The following is a 24,178-nucleotide window of genomic DNA, read 5'->3' as shown; positions in this document are numbered from 1 at the left end:
ACTAGAGGGCAAAGATTTGATGCAGTCAGGGGTTGACCAAGTTTCTTTCTGTAAAGAGCTAGATAGTAAATGTTTAGCCTTTATGGCAATATATTCAACTCTTCTGTTGTAGAGCTAAGGAGCCACAGACTATGTAAATGAATGCCTGGCCCATGGGCTGCAGCTTGATGACCTCCGACATAGTTCATGAGGCATCTCCACAGAGTAGACAACAGGAAGGAGAATGGATGTGGAGCAGATAGTGGGAGATACCCTTAAATAAATAAAATAGGATACCCTTAAATAAATAATGAATTTTTCATATTCTAATATTGCTGACAGGGTAACTTGATTTTTATCCTGATACAAACCATTGCTGCCTGAGAAAACCAAATCAGATATTAGATACCCATATGTAATAAGGCATGCTATCTGTATTTGAGTCAGCCTCTCCTAAACAACTCTTAACAGAAACTTGAGAAGCTAAATGTATGTACATGGCATGCCAATGCAGGTTTGAGGAAATACACTTCTAATAATGTATTTAGAACTCTAGTACATGTAAATAAGGCATTTTTTGACTAAAATTCTTAAAAGTCCACCTCTTACAGAATTACTTATGAGTTATTTAATAACACCTTCTACAAATGTGCCCTCAATGTAGCCATTACATTAATGCTCACTAAATTCATTCCTATTCATATTCTCTACTTCTCTTTCTTCTTTTTTTCCTTTTCTTTTTTGGAGACAGTCTCATTCAGGCACAAGGCTGGACTGCAGTGGCGCATCTTGGCTCACTGCAACCTCCACCTCCTGGGTTCCAGCAATTCTCCTGCCTCAGCCTCCCAAGTAGCTGGAATTACAGGCGCACGCCACCACGCTCAGTTAATTTTTGGATTTTAGTAGAAATGTGGTTTCACCATGTTGGCCAGGATGGTCTCGATCTCCTGACCTCGTGATCCGACTGCCTTGGCCTTCCAAAGTGCTGGGATTACAGGCATGAGCCACTGTGCCCGGCCACTCTACTTCTCTTTCTACAAAATAAAATTGCTTGCTTACCTTCCTAATCAAAGCAAACTCACCCTGATGACGTGAGCTTTGCCAGCTGGGCAGCAGATAATGCCAGAACAGTTTTAAATACCTGCTTACAAAAGAATGATTTTCACTGTACATGGAACAAAACAGGAAGAGTACCTTGGTAATTTTCTGTCATGTATCTTATTCACACTTATTTCACACTGAGTAACATGTCTATAGATAGATTCAAGGATAACTGTCAGTTAGCATTACCTTAAATCCAAACTGAAAGTTAAAACCATAAAACACCTAAAACACTTCTATAGGTATGTTTGTGTGTTTCAACAAAAGCACAGTACTGTTTTTTATGTCAATACAGTTACATTTTAAGAATCACAAGTGGTGGGAAAAAAATCAGGAAGTACAAGATTTATAAACCAGAAGATTTATTTATAACTTTTTTGAATTCACTTAAAAAAACAAAAATCCCCCTTCCCTCAAAATAAAACCATTTCCAACAGATGGCATCCAGTATGACTTTTCAGATATCTAAAATGATTTTGCTACACATTACAATGGTAGTTTTCCCACAGTGTAATTCTGATATAGGTTTGAAATATTACAGAAAGTCACTCTACATTCATTTATATAGTTGCTTTTTCTCCTACAAGAGTATTAACGTTTAAGTATTGCATTATAATTGAAGGCATTCCCAAATCACTGCTCGTATCACTTTGCTTAAACATCAATTTTCTCATCTCCAAAGTACATCTTTGTAAAGCTCATCCCTTACCCATGCAGTCTGTCCAGGCTGACAGATGCAGAATGAGGGCTGATCTCTAGCTTTCTCAAATTTACTGGATATGTACTCTTTACTGGTAGGAATTTACATATGTAGAGTAAGGGAATCCTACCAAATGAAGTCTTCCCAATGTTACCAGATGGAAGAATCTTCTTCACAATATTGATTTCACCTTGTTATTGCAAAAAAAAAAAAAAAAAGTGTTTACTAATGGCTTTTCCACATATACCTGGGCTTTTTGCTCAGGATGTTAAATAAGTGTGGGCCTTCACATTCATCACTTTCACATAAGGCTTCTTTCCAAGAGTTCTCTGAAGCAAAAGTAAGGCATTATCTTCTTAAAAAAAATTCCATACATTCATAGTTTTTCTTTACACTGTAAATTCACTGGTGTTGAGTAAGGAATGCGTGGTAATTAAATGAATTTTCATATTCATAGGGGTTGTCAAGAGTGTGTGTTCTCTGATGTTTAGCAAGGTTTGAGCTCCAGCTGAAGGATTTGTTGCATACCTTACATACATACGGTTTTTCCCCAGTGTGAGTTCTCTGATGTAGAATGAGGGAAAAGCTTCGACTGAAGGCTTTATCACATTCAGCACATGCATAGGGTTTCTCTCCAGTATGAATTTTCATATGTTGAATAAGCGATGCATGCCAAGTGAAAACTTTACCACATTCATCACATTCATAGAGCTTTTCTCCAGCATGAATTCTCTGATGTTTAATAAGGAATGAGTGACAACGGAAAGCTTTCCTACATTCATTACATTCATATGGGGTTTTGGTTGTATGGATGCTTTGATGCCGCGTAAGGTGTGAGAAACGGCGAAATGCCTTCCCACACTCAATGCATTCATAAGGTTTCTCTCCAGTATGTGTAATCTGATGGCGAATGAGTTCTGAGCCACTGCTAAATGCTTTCCCACATTTCCTACATATATATTGTTTCTTTCCTATGTGAATTCTCTGATGTCGAGTGAGGTTGGAGGCACGGCTAAATGCCTTTCCACACTCAGTACATTCATAAGGTTTCTCCCCAGTGTGTGTTCTCTGGTGTTCAATAAGAAATGAAAGGTAACTGAATGTTTTATTACAGTCCTTACATTCATGGGGTTTCTTTCCAGTATGTATCATTTGATGTTTCACAAGGTTTGAAATCTGGCTAAAGGTTTTGCCACATTCATTACACGCATATGGTTTTTCTCCAGTATGAGTCCTCTGATGTAACACCAGGGAAAAGCGTCGACTGAAAGTTTTTCCACATTCATGGCATCCATAGGGCCTCTCCACGGTACTGATATTCATATGTTGGGCCAGGGCTTCTTGATGAGAGACTGTTACTTTCCTTATACATCCTTGATTTTCTTGCAGCATCTCAATATGATCCTTGCATTTCCAGCCTCCTTTAAAACTGGAATATACAGGGCCTTGGCTTAGAATTCTTTCCATGATCAAATACTGGGATGAGTCATCATAAATGACATTTTTTGATGAAAAGTCTTTGATCTCACCATTTGACTCTGAAACTGAAAGATACCCAAAAAAAGTTAAATGTTTCTTTTTCCTGTACTGAATAAAATAAGACCATTCTCCCTTCTTTAGCAACAGAATTAATTTTTAAAAAATCTTATCAATAGTATGCATGGCTTTCACAGCTATCTATGACTGTGAAGTCTGTATGCCCAGAACTTCAGAAAAAGTCAAACAGAGATAGAGATACAGGTAAATAAGGAGAAAGATTAAATATAAGTAATTGAAAAGTGGTGAAAATAGAGCTAACAGGAAGAAAGTATTTGTGAAGGATAGCTTGCTAGTCTTCCTCACCACCATTTAAACAGTACTTACTGCCAGAATTCTCTAAAAATGGCAATTTCATAATGCTGCTAATAAACAAACTGCAAATGTTTGTCAGGTTGCACAAAGACATTAGATTCTGTTCACTTAGTGCCTTTGGAACATCTTACAATAACTTACTCTAGTGAAAAAAATAAGTGGTTTCTTAGAAGCCTATCACTTATCCTCACTCCAAATCTACCTTCTGAACTATTATGAAGCTCATATTTGGTACAATTATGTCTTTCTGGGACCTGTTTGAGAGTGGAGGGTGGGAGGAGGTTGAGGATTAAAAACCTGACTATTGGGCATGATGCTGATTACCGGGTGACAAAATTATCTGTACATCAAACCCCCATGACACACAGTTTACTCATATAACATGAGTAACCTTTAACCTAAAATGAAAATTGGAAAAAGTGTCTTAACATCAAATGTGTTTGACAAATATAAGCCCTAATTTTCTCCATGCTGAATTTTAAGATGGACTTCATGATTTTTAAATTGGAACCGAATTTCAAAATAATATGAAGTGTTTCTTTAAAAATACATTCATATTCTTAGGAGATTCTTATTCTTAGGAAATCTATAATTATGTGTAAGAGGTAAAAGACCATAATATATATAACTTATTCTCAAACGTTTCAGAAGAAAAATCGTATGCCAAATAAGGCAAATGGGTGTAAGCAAAGGTGAATGTGGGCATTCTTTGTACTGTTCTTACAACTTTTATTTTAAAATTACTTCCCTATAACATCTAAAAATGCATTTCATTTGAGTCTAACATACTTTGACACTTTAGGAAAAATGCTGTCTGTTATCACTCTCACTGTAAGCTTTTAGGGAAAAGTAAATAGACTATATTTCTTTAATGAAATATTTAATGCATATCTCAATAATGGATCAAGATCTGTACCTATTATCTTGGGTACACAAAATACATGAAAGATTAAGATGGGGAGACAGTGAAATAGCTATTAAAATAATTATGTCAATACTGATAAACCTCAAATTCCTTTCTTTTTTTTTTTTTTTTTTTTTTTTTTTTGAGACGGAGTTTTACTCATTTTACCCAGGCTGGAGTGCAATGGCGCAATCTCGGCTCACCGCAACCTCCGCCTCCTGGGTTCAGGCAATTCTCCTGCCTCAGCCTCCTGAGTAGCTGGGATTACAAGCATGCACCACCATGCCCAGCTGATTTTTTGTATTTTTAGTAGAGACGGGGTTTCATCATGTTGACCAGGATGGTCTCGAGCTCTTGACCTCGTGATCCACCCGCCTCGGCCTCCCAAAGTACTGGGATTACAGGCGTGAGCCACCGCGCCCGGCCTCAAATTCCTTTCTTGCGTCTTTAAATCAATTCCGTATCTACTGAGTACCTTAACAAGAGCCCTGTAGATGTAAACTAAGTAATTATTTTCAGGAACTGAGAATATATTAGGGAAAGAGAACACAGAAAAAAATATTGATATAAGATACAAGAGCAAGTTCATTATACTTAGGGTAAATATTGTATAAAAGACCAGAGATAAGATGTGAAAATTCACTCCAATAGATAAAGGTGTCATCTAGAAATGCTTCAAGGAAACTAGTTGGGAACTGAAATATACCAAGTGAACATGGATATTAAAAAATATGAGAAAAAGCTGTTGGGGGCAGGTGTTGTGGCTTATGCATGTAATCCCAACACTTTGAGAGGCTGAGGGTGGAGGATCACTTGAGTCCTGGAATTTGAGACCAGCCTGAACTCAGGAATTCAAGGCTGCAGTGAGCTATGACTGCACCACTTCCCACCACTCTAGGCAAAAGAATGTGACCTTGTCTTAAGAAGGGTGTTGGAAAAGTATGTTATTGTTAGAAGAATAAGCTGTGTTGTTCTCCTGCATGGTAGTGGGATTACAGTTAATAATAACATATCTTAAAAATAGAAGAGAGAAGTTTTTAATGCTCTTGTCACATAGAAATATGTTTGAGATCATGGATTTGCTAATTAACTTTATATGATCATTACACAATGTATATATGCATTGAAACATCACATTGTACTTTATGTACAATGATTGTGTCAATTAAAAAGAAAAAAGTTGGGGTTAATTGCACAGATTTAGTGTATTATTTGCCATATGATTTCTCACAATGAGAGTAAAAAAACACAATCAAGAAAATCATGTTGAAGATGTTAAAGAATGCTAATTATATATCTCCTCACCCACTTCCCTTCCTCAGTTACCTCACCTCTTCGCATCACCTACTGTACCTCCATACTCTTTTCTTAGTAGCTGCCAATGGAGGAAACTCAGTACTCATTAAAAGCCTATAAAGATACAAGGTTTTATTCTTGATATAATAAAGGATTCCTTTCATAAACCAGCAACTAATATTCTCAAAGGAAATTTTTTAGACGTATTCACTCTTTTCTTGGGAATACAGCCCAATATCTTCTATCACCAGTGTTATTTAAGATCAATACAGGAAGAAGGAAACCGGAAAATTGTAACAGGGAGACTTCCAGTTTCCAGTATGACTTACAAGGATCTTAGAAGTCACTACTCTGTCCTAACAAGTGAAAAGCTGAACAAACTAAACTCTTCTAAGATCTCTCAGAGAAGTTCAGTAACAGGGCAAACAACTGCCTCTAAAATTAGACAGGAAGCTATGGAGAGTGACAATTCACCAGAAGAGAAACCCACAAGCAGAAATGTCTGCAGAAACCAGTGCTGGGATAGGAAAACTTGCACTGTAATTGATGAATAGCTGGAAGCTCAGTGTGGACAAGTCTGGTTCAAAACTCTCATCATGGGTGTCCCAAAGGTTTTGTGAGTTTTACCTCCAGGAGCTCTATCAGGTTTTCAGAGTGAACATTGGAGAAAAATTCCCTTGTGTTTTTGGAAGGTCTAAGATAAAAACATTTTTTAAAATAGACCAGAGTATTCCATTCTTTTTTTTTTTTTTTTTTTTTTTTTTTTTTGAGACAGAATCTTGCACTGTCACCCAGTCTGGAGAGCAGTGGTGTGATCTCAGCCACTGCAGCCTCTGCTTCCTGGGTTCACATGATTCCTGCCTCAGCCTCCCGAGTACCTGGGATTACAGGCACGCGCCATCGTGCCCAGCTAGTTTTTTGTATTTTTAGTAGAGAGAGGGTTTCACCATGTTGGTCACAATGATCTCAAACTCTTGACCTTGTGATCCGTCCACCTTGGACTCCCAGGTATGAGCCACTGTGCCCAGCCCTAGTGTTCCATTCTTAACAAGGCCTGCCCTCAGGAGAAACTATTTTACCAGAGTCTAACCTGCTGGAGTTTTAGCAGAGCCTAACCTACCCTAGGGAAAGGAAATACCCAGCTCTAGCCTTCCACCAAAGGAAAGGGAAATACTCCAGCCCCCTCTAGCCATTCCATCCCATGTAAGGTGGAAAAAAAAAATTAAGAACTAATGAAGTTCTTAGTCCAGAAGCACAGGCTTATCATAACTTTAAGATTATGAAATGCTTCTCTTCGCCCGACAGCTTACCACTACATTATGAAAGGCAGTTCCTTTTGCCCAGTACATCATGTCCACCTTCAACATAAAATTATGAGGTATAAACAATGAAAACAAAAACAACAACAACAAAAAACAGTGTGAAGAGACTGAAAAAGCATCAGAATCTGAGATATGTTAGGAATGTTGGAATTATCAGTCCAAGAATTTAAGAGATTATGACTAATATGCTAAAAGTGTTATTGGGAAAAAGTATACAACATGCAAGAAGAGATGGATAATGTAAGCAGAGAAATGAAAAGTTTATGAAAGAATCAAAAAGAGGCTGGGCAAGGTGGCTCACACGTGCAATCCCAGCACTTTGGGAGGCTGAGGTGGGTGGATCACACAGTCAGGAGTTTGAAGCCAGCCTGACCAACATGGTGAAATCCCATCTCTACTAAAAATACAAAAATTAGCTGGGTGTGGTGGCGCAGGCCTATAATTCCAGCTACTAAGGAGGCTGAGGCAGGAGAATCGCTTGAACCCAGGAGATGGAGGTTGCAGTGAGCCAAGATCGCACCACTGCACTCCAGGCTGGGCGACAGTGCAAGACTCCATCTCAAAAAAAAAAAAAAAAAAAAAAAGTAGAAATAAAATTCCTGTAATGGAATAAAGAAATGCCTTCAATGGGCTCATAAGTAGTCTATGTGGATATCTCAAAAAAAAAAAAAAAAAAGTCCAAAACTGAAAAACAAAGAGATAAAATATTGAGGGAAAAAAAGGAACAGATGATCCAAGAACTGTGGGACGACTACAAGTGGTGTAATACATGCATAACAGTAATACTAGAAAAAAAGGAGGAACAGAAACAGTATTTGAGGAAATAATGAGTGTCATAAACCAAACCACAGGTCCAGGAAATACAGAGAACACCAAGCAAGATAAGTTCCCTTTCATCCCCCTGCCCAAACACCACTGCAATTAGGTATATCATATTCCAGTTTCAGAAAATCAAATATAAAGAAGTCAAAGGACAAAAAAACCTTACCTATAAAGGAACAAGGCTGAGAATTACAGTAGTCCTCTCATCAGCATTTCAGTTACCTTTGTTCAGTTTCAACCTTTGCTCGATATTTAAAAGTATTAAGTAGAAAATTGCAGAAATAACTCATGTTTAAATTGTACACCGTTCTGTGTAGTGTGCTGCTCCATCCCACCTGGGATATGAATCATCCCTCTGCCTAGCCTATCTATGCTGCGTATGCCACCCACCTGTTAGTAGCTGTCAGAACACCTGGTACGGTATTGTAGTGCTCATGTTCAGCTTACCCGTATTTTACTTAATTATGGCCCCAAAGCACAAGGGTAGCGATGCTGGCAATTCAGATATGCCAAAGAGAAGCTATAAAGTGCTTCCTTAATGTGAAAAAATTTCTTCTCCACTTAATAAGGAAAAAACCCCTCATATTCTGAGGTTGCTAAAATCTACAGTATAATGAGCCTTCTATTCATATAAGGAAAAGCAATTCAGCTAGTTTTGCTGTTGTACCTCAAACTGCAAAAGTTACAACCACAGTGCATAAATGCTTAGTTAAGGTGTAAAAGGGCCAGACAAGGTGGCTTATGCCTGTCATCCCAGAACTTTGGGAGGCAAGACAGGAGGATTGCCTAAGAGTGCATGAGGCCAGAAGTTTGCAACCAGCTAGGCAAGACATTGAGTACCTGTCTCTAAAAAAATTGTTTTAAATTCACCAAGTGTGGTGGCATGCACCTGTGGTCCCAGCTACTCAGGAAGCTGAAGTGAAGGATTGCTTGAGCCCAGGAGCTCAAGGCTGCAGTGAGCTATGATAATACCAGCCTGGGTGACAAAGTGAGACCCTGTCAAAACAACAACAACAACAACAAAAATCATGGAAAAGGCATTAAGTTTTAGGGTGGAAGACATGAACAGAAACATATTCTAACCAATTGCAATCAAGTTCAATACTATCTGCAGTTTCAGGCATTCCTCGGAGGTTATAGAAAATATCCCCTGAAGATAAGGGAGTGAAATATTTAAAGTGCTGAGAGGGAAAAAAAACTCACCAGCCCACAATTCTGTAGTCTATGAGATTATCCTTCAAAGGTGAAGGAAAAACTACTCTTAGAAAAATAAAAGTTTTTTTGTTGTTGTTGTTGTTTTTTTTTTTTTTGAGACGGAGTTTTGCTCTTGTTACCCGGGCGAAATATGATATGGGTCAGAAACTCAGACCTACATAAAGAAAGGAATAGCATTTAGGAAGAAATAAGTAAAAGTAAAATAAATATTTTCTTTATTTTTTAAAAAGACAGGGTCTTGCTCTATTCCCCAGACTAGAGAACAGTGTTGGGATTATATCTCACTACAGCCTCAAATTCCTGGGCTCCAACAATCCTCCCACCTAAGCCTCTCAAAGTACTGGGATTACAAGTGTGAGCCACTACACCCAGCCATATTTTTCTTATTCTTTTTTTTTTTTTTTTTTTTTTTGAGACGGAGTTTCGCTCTCGTTACCCGGGCTGGAGTGCAATGGCGCGGTTTCAGCTCACCGCAACCTCCGCCTCCTGGGTTCAGGCAATTCTCCTGCCTCAGCCTCCTGAGTAGCTGGGATTACAGGCACGTGCCACCATGCCCAGCTGATTTTTTGTATTTTTAGTAGAGACGGGGTTTCACCATGTTGACCAGGATGGTCTCGATCTCTTGACCTCGTGATCCACCCGCCTCGGCCTCCCAAAGTGCTGGGATTACAGGCTTGAGCCACCGCGCCCGGCTTTCTTATTCTTAATTAACCTCACAGATAACAGTTTGTTCAAAATAATAATAATGTATGGCCGGGCATTGTGGCTCACGCCTGTAATCTTAGCACTTTGGGAGGCCAAGGCAAGCAAATTGAGCTCAGGAGATCGAGACCGGCCTGGGCAACATGGTGAAACCCCGTCTCTACTAAAATATAAAAAATTAGCCAGGCGTGGTGGGGTGTACCTGTAATACCAGCTACTTGGGAGGTTGAGACAGAGAATTGCTTGGACCTGGGAGGCAGAGGTTGTAGTGAGCCAAGATCGTGCCACTGCACTCCAGCCTGGGCAACAGAGTGAGACTCTGTCTCCTAATAACAACAACAACAACAATGTATTTTGTGATTATAGCTTACATATAAGTGAAATGAAGGACAACAGTGATGATAAGGACTGGAGGAAATAATTAGAAATATTATAAGGTACTTGCACTACACATGAAGTGGCAAAGTATTATTTGAAAATAGGCTTGGATTATTTATAAATGTAGGCTGGACATGGTGGCCTAAGCCTGTAACCTCAGCAATTTCGGAGGCCAAGGCAGGTGGATTACTTGAGGTCAGAAGTTTGAGACCAGCCTGGCAAAACCCCGTCTCTACTAAAAATGCAAAAAAATTAGCCAGGCATGGTAGCATGCACACCTGTAATCTCAGCTACTCCGGAGGCTGAGGTGGAAGGATCGCCTGAGCTAGGAAGGTGGAGGTTTCAGTGAGGTGAGATCATGCCACTGCATTCCAGCCTGGGCAACAGAATGAGACTCTGTTTCAAAAAAAAAAAAAAAAAGTATATTGCAAACTCTAGGACAACCACTAAAAAAAGAAGTATAATCAATATGCTAAGAAGAGACAATGAAATCATATAAAATGCCCAATAAAAAACAAAAGAGGGCTGGGCACGGTGGCTCACGCCTGTAATACCAACACTTTGGGAAGCCAAGGCGGGCAGATCACCTGAGGTCAGGAGTCCCAGACCAGCCTGGCCAACATGGTGAAACCCTTTCTCTACTAAAAATACAAAACTTAGCCAGGTGTGGTAGCAGGTACCTATAATCCCAGCTACATGGGAGGCTGAGGCAGGAGAATCACTTGAACCCAGAAGGCAGAGGCTGCAGTGAGCTGACATCACATCACTGCACTCTAGTCTGGGCAGCAGAGTGAGACTCCATCTCAAACAGATACGTGCACACACACACACACACACGAGGTTAGATATGGTGCCTCATGCCTGTAATCCCAGCACATTGGGAGACTGAGGGAAAAGGACCTCTTGAGCCCAGGAATATGAGACAGCAGGAAGCTTTGATTGTATTACTGCACTCTAGCCTGGGCAACAGGGGAGACCCTGTCTCTAAAAAAAATTTTTTTAAATAAAGCTCAACAGTCTAAATACACTAAATTAAGACATTGTCAGAGTACATCATAAAACAAGACCCAACTATGTGTGGTGTACCAGAAACCTAGTTTAAATATGAAGATGCATATAGATTTAGAATGAATACAGAAAGGTATACCATACTAACACTAATCAAAAGAAAGCAGGAGTAGCTAAATTAATTTCAGACACAGCAGACTTCAGAACAAGGAAAATATCAAGGATAAAGAAGAACATTGCATATTGATAAAGGGGTCAATACGCCAAGAAAGAAACAAAAATCCTTAGTGTGGGCTGGGCGATGTGGCTCACGCCTGTAATCCCAGCACTTTGGGAGGCCGAGGCGGGCAGATCACGAGGTCAGGAGTTTGAGACCAGCCTGGCCAATACGGTGAAACCCCATGTCTACTAAAAATACAAAAATTAGCCAGGTGTGGTGGTGCAAGCCTGTAGTCCCAGCTACTTGGGAGGCTGAGGCAGGAGAATCACTTGAACCCAGGAGGTGGAGGTTGCAGTGAGCCGAGATCGTGCCAGTGCACTCCAGCCTAGGCGATAGAGCAAGACTCCATCTCAGAAAAAAAAAAATCCTTAGTGTGTATGTGCCTAACAAAAGAGCATCAAAATACTAGGCAAAGACTGACAAAACAGGAAGAAGAAATAGATAAAAGCCCTATTATAGTTGGGGACTTCAATACCCCTCTTTCAGAAATGGACACATCCAGCAGGCAGAAAATCAGTAAAAATATAGCTGAACTTAACAGCACCATCAGTCAACTGGTATCAACAGACTACTTCATTCAACAATAGAGTACACATTCGTCTCCAACTCAAGAGACATTCACCAAGACAGACCCTATTCTTAGTCATAACACACATCTTAACAAATTTCAAAGAATAGAAATCATATGTGTGCTGTCAGACCACAATGGAATGAAACTAGAAATCATTAACAAATCTCAAAACACATGGATATTGAACAGCATACTTCCAAGTAACATGAACAAGAAATCTAAAAAGAAATTTAAAAATATTTTGAACTAAATGAAAATGAAGTGAAACTTACTAAAATCAGTGGGATGCAGTGAAAGCAGTGCTTAAAGGAAAACTTACAGCATCAAACTAATAAACTTTTAAAAATGTAAATCATCTACCCTCAATATTAGGAAATTTTAAAAAGAGCAAATTAAATTCAAAGGAAGAAGAAAATACAAATCAGAGCAAAGAGCCCAGTTGCAGTGGCTCACACCTATGATCCCAGCACTATGGGAGGCCAAGGTAGGAAGATCCTTTGAGGACAGGAGTTCAAGACCAGACTGGACAACATAGCAGGACTCTGTCTTTACAAATAGAAAATAAAATATTTAGTCAGGAGCGTTGGCATGTGTCTATACTCCTAGCTACCTAGAGCTAAGGCAGGAGGAAGGCTTGAGCCCAGGAAATTCAGGTTACAATGAACTATGATTGTGACACTGCATTCCAGCCTAGGTGACAGAGCAAGATCCTATCTCAAAACAAATAGAGCAAAAAATAGATGAAATTAAAAATAGGATATTAATAGAGAAAAGCAACCAAATCAAGCTGGTTCTCTGAAAAGATAATTAAAATCAGTAAGCTTCTAGCCAGGCTAACTAAGAAAAAAAGATGTCACATATTACTAATATCAGCAATGAAAGGGGGCATCAGTACAAACTTCATGAACATAAAAAGGATAATAAAGGAATACCATAAACTCTATGCCCACAAATTTGATAACATAGATAAAATGGATGAATTCCTTGAAAGACATAAATTGCCAAAGCTCACACAGTAAGGAGGAAACTATCTTAATAGGCCTTTATCTAGCAAAGAAATCAAATGAGGCTGCATGCAGTGGCTCACACATATACTCCCAGCACTTTGGGAGGCCAAGGTGGACAGATTGCTTGAGCCTAGGAATTCAAGACCAGCCTGGGCAACATGGTGAAACCCTGTCTCTGCAAAAAATACAAAAAATGAGCTGGGCATGGTGGGGTGTACCTGGAGTCCCAGCTATTTGGGAGGCTGGGGTGGGAGTATCACCTGGACCCAGGGAGGTTGAGGCTGCAGTAAGCCATGACTGTACCACTGTACTCCAGCCTGGACAACAGAGTCAGATCCTGCCTCAAAAAATAATAATAACTTTCAAAAAAGAAAACATCAGGGTTCACTGGAAATTCTACCAAACATTTAAGGAAGAATTTATACCAACCCCCTCAATCTTTTCCAGAAGACAAAAGCTGAAGGAATATATCCTAACTGAGGCCAACAATGCCCTAATATCAAAACCAAAGGAATTACAAGAAAATGACAAAACAGTATCTCTCATAAACAAAAATATAAAAATTCTCAACAAAATATTAGTAAATTGGCCAGGTACGGTGGCTCACACCTGTAATCCCAGCACTTTGGGTGGCTGAAGTGGGCAGATCACGAGGTCAGGAGATCAAGACAATCCTGGCTAACATGGTGAAACCTTGTCTCTACTAAATATACAAAAGATAGCCAAGCATGGTGGTGAGCGCCTGTATTCCCAGCTACTCAGGAGGCTGAGGCAGGAGAATCATTTGAACCCAGGAGGCGGAGTTTGCAGTGAGCCAAGATTGCACCACTGCAGTCCAGCCTGACAACAGAGCAAGACTCCATCTCAAAAAATAAACAAACAAAAAACCAAAATATTTGGAAATTTAATCCAACAATGTATAAAGGGAATTATACTCCATGACCAAGTGGAATTTATCGCAGGTATACAGGGCTGGTTCAACATTTGAAAATCCGTTAATATAATCCATCACATCAACAGACTAAAGAAGTAAAATCACGACTGGGTGCGGTGGCTCACATCTGTAATCCCAGCACTTTGGGAGGCCGAGGTAGGTGGATCATGAGGTCAGGAGTTCGAGACCAGCCTGGCCAAGGTAGTGAAACCCCATCTCTACTAAAAATACAAAAATTAGCCAGGCATGGTAATCCCAGCTACTCAGGAGGCTGAGGCAGGAGAATCGCTTGAACCTGGGAGGCAGAGGTTGAAGTGAGCCAAGATCATGCCACTGCACTCTAGCTTGGGGGACAGAGCAAGACTCTTGTCTCTGGAAAAAAAAACAAAAAAAGAAAATCCCATGATAATGTCAACAGAAGCAATAAAAGCCTTAGCAGAATCCAACAACCAATCATGATAAAAAAGTAAAATCACATGACAATATTAATCATTCACTGCTGATGGGAATGCAAAATGGTACAATCACTTTGGAAGACAGTTTGGCAGTTTCTTACGATACTAAATATATTCTTACCATATGACCCAGCAGTCACATTCTTTGGTACTTACTCAAATGAAATGAAAACTTATACCCATACAGACACAGATGTGCTTTCTTCAAAATTGTCAAAACTTTGGAAACAACCAAGATGTCCTTAAGTTGGTGAATGGATAAGTAAACTGCAGAACATGTAGACAATGGAATATTACTCAGTCCTAAAAAGAAATGAGCTATCAAGCCATGAAAAGATATGTAAGTAATTTAAATGTGAGTAAATTAAATCTATAAATATGTAAGTAAATTAAATCTGCTCAATGCGTTATTATGTGAAATAAAGCATTTTGAAAAGTTACATTACTGTATAATTCCAACTCGCCGACATTCTAGAAAAGGCAAAACTATGGAGACAGTAGCAAAATTCAGTGGATGCCAAGGGTTAGGAATGGATGATTAGGCAGAACACAGAGAATTTTTAGTGCAGTGAAACTATTCTATATAATATGACAATGGTGAATACACATCATCATACATTTGTCCAAAGTCATAGCATGTACAACACCAAGAACGAACCCCATGGACTATTGCTCCAAGAGTAAACCATGCACTTTGTGTGATAATAATGTGTAAGTGCAGGTTCATCTACTGTTGTAAGCATATCACTGCAGTGCAGAATGTCAGTTACAGGGAAGTTGTGTAGGGTGGGGAGAGGAAGATATGGGATCATTCTGTACTGTCTGCTCAATTTTGCTGAGAATTGTAATGGTACTGAAAAATAAAGTTCATTATTGTTATTTATTTATTTATTTAGAGACGGAGTTCAACTCTTGTTGCCCAGGCTGGAGTGCAATGGTGCAATCTCAGCGCACCACAACCTCCACATCCCAGTTCAAGCAATTCTCCTGCCTCATCCTCCCAAGTAGCTGGGATTACAAGCATGCGCCACCATCATGCCCGGCTAATTTTGTATTTTTAGTAGATAGAGTTTCTCCGTATTAGACTGATATCAAACTCCTGATGTCAGGTGGTCCGCCCGCCTCGGCCTCCCAAAGTGCTGGGATTACAGGCGTGAGCCACCACACCCAACCAAAGTTCATTATTTTTAAGAAACATCATTATAATATTTGCAGGAAAAAATCTAGAAAGACTGAGGTGTGTTTTTTGTTTTGTTTTGTTTTGAGACGGAGTCTTGTTCTGTTACCAAGGCTGGAGTGCAATGGCATGATCACGGCTCACTGCAACCTCCACCTCCCGGATTCAAGCAATTCTTCACCTCAGCCTCCCAAGTAGCTGGAATTACAGGTGCACACCACCACACCTGGCTAATTTTTGTTATTTTTGTAGAGACTGGATTTCACCATGTTGGCCAGGCTGGTATTGAACTCCTGACCTCGTGATCTGCCCACCTCAGGCTCCCAAAGTGCTGGGATTAAAGGTGTTAGACACTGTGCCTGGTCATATTTTTTATTTCTATAATAAAGATTAAGAGATACAGGGCCGGGCGCGGTAGCTCATGCCTGTAATCCCAGCACTTTGGGAGGCCAGGGTGGGCAGATCACAAGGTCAGGAGTTCAAGACCCGCCTGACCAACATGGTGAAACCCCACTCTACTAAAATACAAAAATTAGCCAGGCATGGTGGTGCACACCTGTAATCCCAGCTACTCGGGAGGCTGAGGCAGAAGAATTTGCTTGAAACCAGGAGGTGGGGTTGCAGTGAGCTGAGATCGTGCCACTGCACTCAAGCCTGGGCAACAGAGCAAGACTCCATCTCAAAAAAAAAAACAAAAAACAAGAGATATATAAATATACAAATTCACTAACATTCCTGTAAAGAAGCAATATAGAAAAGAAACTGGGAAAGTTGCTTAATAAACAACAACAGGTATGCAGGGATTTTACAAAGAAAATTCAATTTTTTTTTTTTTTTTTTTTTTGAGACGGAGTTTCCCTCTGTCACCCAGGCTGGAGTGCAATGGTATGATCTCGGTTCACCGCAACCTCTGCCTCCCATGTCAAGCAATTCTCCCGCCTCAGCCTCCTGAGTAGCTGGGACTACAGGAATGTAACACCACACCCACCTAATTTTTGTATTTTTAGTAGAGATGGAGTTTCACTATGTTGGCCAGGCTGGTTTTGAACTTCTGACCTCGTGATCCACCCATCTCAGCTGGGATTACAGGCATGAGCCACCGTGCCTGGCAATTCAAAATTTTATGAAGCTGTGCAGATAACTCCTAAATGTCTACTTTAGTTCAGCATCAGCACCATCTGGTAGTTTGTTAGAAATGCAAATTCTGGCTGGTCTGAATGCAGTGGTCTTTACAACTAATTGATTACAACTAGTTATAGATTTCTTTGTTTCTCCTCCACTCCCACTGATTTTTTTGACTAGCCAAAAAAAGAAAAAAATGCAAATTATTTGTTTCCACCCCAACCTACCACTTTAGAATTTCCAGGGTGGGGCCTAGGAATATTCATTTGAAACCTCTTGAATATGATACTCAATTGCCTACTGGATTTATATCCTTGTATCCCACAGAGACCAAAAACTCAAGTCTCAAATTAATATAATCTTCCCCTCCCCTACAAACTTGCTGATCCTTGTTTTACTAAGGAAATAATAATACCACCAAAAAGAGTAATGTCAACCATGACTTCTCAATCTTCTTCATGGCTATCATCTAGCCAATCACCAGGTCCTTTTGAGTCTACTTCTTTAATTTATTTCCAGTCTGTCTACCTCCCTCGGCTCCCTGGATACCTACACAGTTCAGGTAATGATTAGATTTAGACTAGGTTGCAGCAGCAACTCTTAAATGGTAGTCCTGTTTAAATAATTCAGAGACAAAAAAGGTACAGGGGTAACACAAATACAATAAAATGTTAATCATTAAATGTATAACTAAGGCTGTATAGATTTGAGCAAAGAGAAAGATAAAAGGGAATTGAGAACCTAGAAACATACAGACACAAAAAGTGACACTTAACTAATTTCAAAACAGTGAGGAAAACGATTGATATGTCAATAAATGGTACTATGATAACTAGAACTCCATACAGAAGATACTAAAGTTGACTACTAACTCACATGACAAAATAAAGTGAACCATAGATCTAAATGTGAATGGCAAAACAAGTAGGCTTTTTTAAAAGAAAATATAGGAAGATGTCTTCATCATAATTCCGTAGTAGAGAAAGAGTTCTTAAACAGGCTAAAAAAAATACTAAACATAAAGGAAAAGATTGATACATCTGGCTACACTAAAATTAAGAATTTCTGTCCATCAAAAGAAGCTATGAAGGTTAAAAAAAAAAAGCTACATGTGAAAGATTTTGAAACATATAATTAGCAAAGGATTATCTAAAATATATAACTTCTACAAATCAATAAAAGAATACAATAGATAAATAAGCAAAAATCTTCACAATGCACTTCGCAGATGGGGATACCTAAATGTTCAAAAAAATATGAAAAGGTGCTTAACCTCATCAACAGTCTGACTAATGCCAGTTTAAACCACAAGCTATCACTGTACACTCTTCTGATAGGTGAAAATCATGACATCCAACAGGCACTTACTTATTGTTTGTGGGAGTATAAATCAGTAAAGGGTCTTTGGAAAACATTCTGGCATTATCTAGTAACACAGAAAAGGTGCATTATCCTCTAACTTGGCAATTCCAGTGCTACATATATATCACAGAGAAACTTATGCTAATATTTATCAGACACAGGCACAGTAACAACACTGCTTGCAATATCTCTAAATTTGCAAACAACTTAAGAATCCCCCAGGCCGGGCGCGGTGGCTCAAGCCTGTAATCCCAGCACTTTGGGAGGCCGAGGCGGGTGGATCACGAGGTCAAGAGATCGAGACCATCCTGGTCAACATGGTGAAACCCCGTCTCTACTAAAAATACAAAAAATTAGCTGGGCATGGTGGTGCATGCCTGTAATCCCAGCTACTCAGGAGGCTGAGGCAGAAGAATTGCCTGAACCCAGGAGGCGGAGGTTGCGGTGAGCCGAGATCGCGCCATTGCACTCCAGCCTGGGTAACAAGAGCAAAACTCCGTCCCCAAAAAAAAAAAAAAAAGAATCCCCCATTAGTAAAATGAATAAATTGTGGTATACTTACTTGTACAATGAAAAAAACTATTAGAGCAATTACATTAAAAATGTTTTAAACTTTTTTAAAAATAGGATCTTGCTCTGTTGCCCACGCTGGAGTGCAGTGGCACAATCATAGTTCAAACTCCTAGGCTCAAGTGGTTCTCCTGCCTCAGCCTCCCAAGTAGCCAGGACTATGGGCACATGCCACCATGCCTAGCTAGCTTTTTAAAAAATTCTGTAGAGACAGGGTCTCTCTATGTTGCCCAGCTTGTCTTAATCGCCTGGCCTCAAGTGATTCTCCCAATCAGTTTCCTAAAGTATTGGAATTATAGGCATAAGCCACCATGCACAGCCAAAAACGTTTGAAAAGTAATTTGGAGACACAAATCAATATAATAAATACATGATAAATCTTTCTATATAAAGTTCACAAACACACAAACCTAAACTATAGTGAATAGAAATGCAAACAGCTGATGAAATGATAAAACCAAGGAAGCCACTTTACCATAAAAGGACATAGTTACCTATATTGGAGGGTTAGGATGAGCACACAGAAGCCTCAAGGAACCTAGCAGTGTTGTGTTTGTTGACCTTGATTACAGGGGTGTTTGCCTTATAATAATTTATTAAGCTGTACATTTATGTTCATGTATTACTTCTGTGTGTCATATTTCACAATGAAAAGAATTTTCAAAATACTGGAAGGAACACATAAAAATTGCAAGACTCTGTTAAGTGCTTGTAGTAGAATTGGAAGCAACTTCCATGTTTTCCTTTTTCCTCACTTTCCTTGTACATGCTTTTATTGGTTTTATTTTTAATCAAAACGGACATTTTTCCTCATTCACTCACACTTAAAGTTTCCCCGCACTTGTTCCACCTCATGACTTCAGCCCACATTAGTACCTCCTTTACAAATCCTTCCTACATTCTCCTAAGGGACTCTATAGCATTTCATATTAACTACCACTACTCTCCTTAAAGCTACAGCTCAGTTTTCATGGCAACTGTTTCATCAGTCCTAAGCTGCTGCCTCCTAGAATGTATGCATTCCTCCTTTTTCTCTAAAAATCAGTGTACCTTCATTAAACATTTGCTAAGAATCAACTACATAACTTGCAGAACTTACAAAATTCTGAATTTACAGAATTCTATCACCTTTTCTCCAAAACTGACCCTTTTTCTGTCTTTTGTTTCTCTACTACTATCTGTATCCAAATTATCGAAGCTTAAAACACCAACAGGAAATTTCTTTTTTCATTGCTGAACTACTAATTTGAGGATATCTAATGCAAGTTATTTAGACACATCACTAGACCATTAATTCCTTTATAGTTATTACACTTTTGTATGTCCTCTAGTCTCTGTAGCACTTAAAAGAAAGTCTTAAGAAAGATTTGACAAGATTAAAATTTCTGTAGATATTAAGAGTGCATGTGAAGGAATAAATAAACATCAATTAATGAGTTATGAGTTAATTCTTCCAAGGTGATTAAATAGAAAAGCAATATATGTACTTTTTAATTTTGTTTTTTATTTTTTTCTTTCTCAGGTTGAATTTAGGCAATACAAATATATGTCAATTTGAAGAAAGAAAGGAAGGAAAAACCAAAAAGAAATGAAATTAGACCAGACAGAACAATGGAAACAAAAAAGGTATCTGTGAGAAAGTATAACGTGAGAACTGGTTGAGTATGTTAGCTGTTAAGTAATATAGAAAAAAAAAAAAGAGAGAATTGGATATGAAGCAGTCCTTTATATCCAATTCTGTGGGTGAAACTTCAGTCTTTATATCTTTTTTCTTTAAGGGAAGATTTTCCAATCAACATATTAAAAAGTATTGCTGGCCAGGCACGGTGGCACACACCTGCAATCCCAGCGTTTTGAGAGGTCGAGGCGATCACCTGAGGTCAGGAGTTCAAGACCAGCCTGGCCAACATGGTGAAACCCCATCTCTACTAAAATTACAAAAAAATTAGCTGGGGCCGGGTGCGGTGGCTCAAGCCTGTAATCCCAGCACTTTGGGAGGCCGAGGCGGGTGGATCACGAGGTCAAGAGATCGAGACCATCCCGGTCAACATGGTGAAACCCCGTCTCTACTAAAAACTACAAAAAATTAGCTGGGCATGGTGGCACGTGCCTGTAATCCCAGCTACTCAGGAGGCTGAGGCAGGAGAATTGCCTGAACCCAGGAGGCGGAGGTTGCGGTGAGCCGAGATCGCGCCATTGCACTCCAGCCTGGGCAACAAGAGCGAAACTCCGACTCAAAAAAAAAAAAAAAAAAAAAAAATTAGCTGGGCATGGTGGCAGGCACCTGTAATCCCAGCTAGTATGGGAGGCCGAGGCAGGAGAATCGCTTGAACTAGGAGGTGGAGGTTGCAGTGAGCCAAGATCGAGGCATTGCACTCCAGCAAATGCACTCCAGCAACAAGCAAAACTCTGTCTTGAAAAAAAAAAAAAAGTACTGCTTTCTCATTGACTAATTGGGTTGTTTTAAAAACAACTTCCCCATCAGCTTCTAATTCACTCACCTGAAAACAGATCTCTTTTCACATCCCTTTTCCCCAGCCAGGGTTCTTTCCCTTGCTCTAATAAGGAAACCACATCTGGCTTAGAAATGGAAAGACCTGCTTGCAGAAAATGAAATAAATTGAAAATCAGTCCTTGAATCCTAAGAGGGGCCACAAAAGAAATGTCAGATTAAGTTTTTAAAATGTCTTAAAATAAGGTGCAGTTACGTCCCCATCTTAAAAACTAATTTTAAGAAACCCCATACCTCCCTTGGGAATACTCAGCCAGATAATTATGATTTATAACAGCCACCCTAAAAGTCAAATTTTGACTTGAGGGAGGTGAAGGGGAATACTTACCCAGTGAGACCAGATGGCCATAGTTCTCCAACATTACACATCTGTACAAATCTCTTTGAGCAGGCTGAAGCCATTTCCACTCCTCCTGGGAGAAGTCTATGGCCACATCTCTGAATGTCACTGAACCCTGAAATGACACAGATATTTGCAATGCCGGCACCCATGTCCCCAAACTCCCTTATTAAGGAATAAAATGAGTATCACTGTAGAGGTTAGACAATGTGTCTAGTAACAATGAGTTTTCAGAATTCTGAGTAATTATATAATGAAGAGCCTAGCTTTTGTGTTTCATTGTATAACTGGAAAAAAAGGAAAAAAAAACGTAAATTATCTCAGGACAGATAATTTACGTTTTTTTTTTTCACGTTTTTTGCGGGAGTCGCAGGAACTGCGTCTTCAGAAGCCATGAATAACATGGATTTTTAATATTGATTGTAAAAATTCTTAAGATTTTGTAGTATTCCTTTATGTTTAATAAGCAATATATATTTTCCTTAATACCAGCCTATTTGAATATAATTCAACCAGAATTTCTTCAGAGTAATAACTGGCTACAGCAGATAACAGCAGCACCCTTCAAACGGAGCATACAGTCTCAAGTTTGTCGCAGTCATCCCTAATGCTGAAGAAATACCTGTGAAACTTAATGGTAATTTTAGCAATGTCATAGAACAAGGCAAATAAGCAATAAAGAATGTTGATTCTGCAAGAAGAGAATGTAATAGCTCTCAGGACTGAACTTAAAGCACTTTCCCTCAGAGTTAGGGGGAATAATATATAAGCCATTTCTTTCCAGCCTGGTTTTGTACCACTTGAGTGATCCACATTAATCTATAAAGCATGAATGGGAATTTAAAACGTCTCAAACTAGTAGCACCCTCAGATGTACGGCAGTTACATTTTACAGTTTTGAAGTTTAATAAAAAAGTGATTAAAGACTGTTGACTAATAAAGCAACTGTTTCCTAAACAGCAAGATCTGCAGCAGAGGTGGAAATCAGATTCCCCAGCAAAACTCAGAGAGCCTCTGAATTTGGAGAGAAGTATGACAAAAAATAGGACAAAGAAGTGGAACTGAAAATGAAGGACTCATTTTGAATAGCGGACCCTGTTATCCCCACCGCTGTGAAGCACAATTACCAGCCAAGCACTTGGCCCCAATCAAAATAAAAATAAGTGTTCCTTACTCAAGAAATGTAATGTCATGTCTGAAAAATGAGCTATGGGTTCAGAGATTCTGTTTTGCTCACTTCTGCATCCTCGAGACACAGAATGAGTTGTGCATTAGAATCACTTGGAAAGACTGTTGGACTGCTGGGCCAAATTCCCAGTTTCTGATTCAGAAGGTCTGGGATAGGGCTCAAGAATATTCATTTCTAGTAAGTTCTCAGATGCTGATACTGCTGGTCCAAGGATCAGTGAGAACCACTCAAAGTAGAGGTTCGGTAAAAACATACTGAATAAATGAATTAAGGGGCACTGGAGTAACATAAGGCACTCCTCGTTCTAACACTGTGGAAAGGGGGGGCAATGTAACAGCTGGCATCCTACCCTCTCACCCTAAAACGCACCAGCCAGGTCAGAAACCCCGCGCTATCTGGATAGCGTTCTTTCACTCTCTCTATGCATACTTAAGTACAAACAACTGAAAAGGAGGAACAGGGGACAGGGTCCTGGGTTCTGCTAGGCAGGTAGTTTTAGAAGAAAGCAAGCCACGTCCCAAGTCCTGAAAAACACTTCACAGAGAAAAGAGGAAGCAGACTGAGTGGACTGGCTCCGCTGCATTCCAGCCCGGACATCAGGAGGAGACCCTGTCTCTCTCTCTAAAAAACCGTGTGTACAGACATGTATATATGTATCATCAGCTTACCTGAGACATAGCTCACAGAAGGGACCGAGGAGATCAGAAAAGTGTAAAATGGCAGACCTGGCAGAGAGAGAACGCAGCCCTGAGCGAACGGGCCAGCCAGGCCGAGTTCCAGTCACTAGATCCCCCACGGGGGATCCCCGCGGCCGCTGCTCCCTCCTTCCCACACAGAAAGCGGGGCGCCCTGAGGCATCGCGCTTGGACCACTGACGCGGGTGGGCGTTCTCTTCCCGCGACGGCGCTGCCTCCCCAGAACCCCTCACCTAACAGCGGCCGCAGGAAAACGCGTTTTAGTGGTGCTTTCGGCCAGGTGGGCGTAGCGTTCCGGGGCTCCGGACCCGGTCAACGCCCGGGGCCATCCGGCGCAGACAGGGCGGGCCCCTTCCCTTGGCCACAGTGAACACAGGCCAGACTCTCGGCACCGCCCCCGAGGGCCCCACGGCGGGAGTCGCAAGAACTGCGTCCTCAGAAGCCTCGGGGACGTCACGCCAACCAGCCGCCGGCTTCAAGAAACTACACTTCCCAGAAACCACGGCGGCCCTGCGCGCAAGGGTATTGGGCTTTTTTCCTACTGGAACTCCCAGAACGACTCGCTGCCACGCCCAGAACGCCAGGAGACAAAGAACCAGGGCCTGGGACGACTACAATTCCCAGAAAACCCCGCGGCCGGGCGGAGAGAGCATAGGGCTTTCCTCCCAGAGGGTCTCGGGCCACGCCCAGAGCCAAGAAACAACGCGAGACTCAGGCCACTACACTTCCCAGGAACAACCGTGGCC

The 24,178-nt window shown here is 40.3% G+C and overlaps 1 protein-coding gene across 5 annotated transcripts; it reads right to left on the bottom strand.

Moving 5' to 3' along the window:
• Positions 1–1,418: 1,418 nt before the first annotated feature.
• On the bottom strand, positions 1,419–23,969 carry ZNF140 (zinc finger protein 140). Of its 5 annotated transcripts, none has more exons than XM_032271371.1 (6): positions 23,666–23,969; positions 23,406–23,462; positions 21,537–21,663; positions 21,198–21,296; positions 14,622–14,783; positions 1,419–3,324 (listed from the first exon to the last, which is right to left on the bottom strand). In XM_032271371.1, the coding sequence occupies exons 2-6, from the start codon at positions 23,412–23,414 to the stop codon at positions 2,183–2,185; spliced, it is 1,539 nt and encodes a 512-aa protein (XP_032127262.1). In that variant the 5' UTR covers positions 23,415–23,462; positions 23,666–23,969; the 3' UTR covers positions 1,419–2,182. The 5 variants fall into 5 exon arrangements, with proteins under 5 accessions (XP_032127262.1, XP_032127263.1, XP_032127264.1 ...); XM_032271372.1 differs by having other exon boundaries at positions 21,198–21,293; positions 23,666–23,965; XM_032271373.1 differs by having other exon boundaries at positions 14,622–14,768; positions 23,406–23,968.
• Positions 23,970–24,178: the final 209 nt, after the last annotated feature.

This window comes from Sapajus apella, unplaced genomic scaffold (assembly GCF_009761245.1).
Source record: "Sapajus apella isolate SASKATOON/1434 unplaced genomic scaffold, GSC_monkey_1.0 scaffold230, whole genome shotgun sequence".
Lineage (NCBI taxonomy): Eukaryota > Metazoa > Chordata > Mammalia > Primates > Cebidae > Sapajus > Sapajus apella.
This window is presented reverse-complemented; position numbering and strand designations above follow the sequence as displayed.

Coding starts and splice junctions, on each gene's coding strand:
- ZNF140 (XM_032271371.1), bottom strand. Junction 21,297..21,536: donor TGGCCATCTGGTCTCACTGG/GTAAGTATTCCC, acceptor ATTTTCTGCAAG/CAGGTCTTTCCATTTCTAAG. Junction 3,325..14,621: donor TAAGTTTTCATTTCATTTGA/GTAAGTACCAAA, acceptor GGTATCTTTCAG/TTTCAGAGTCAAATGGTGAG.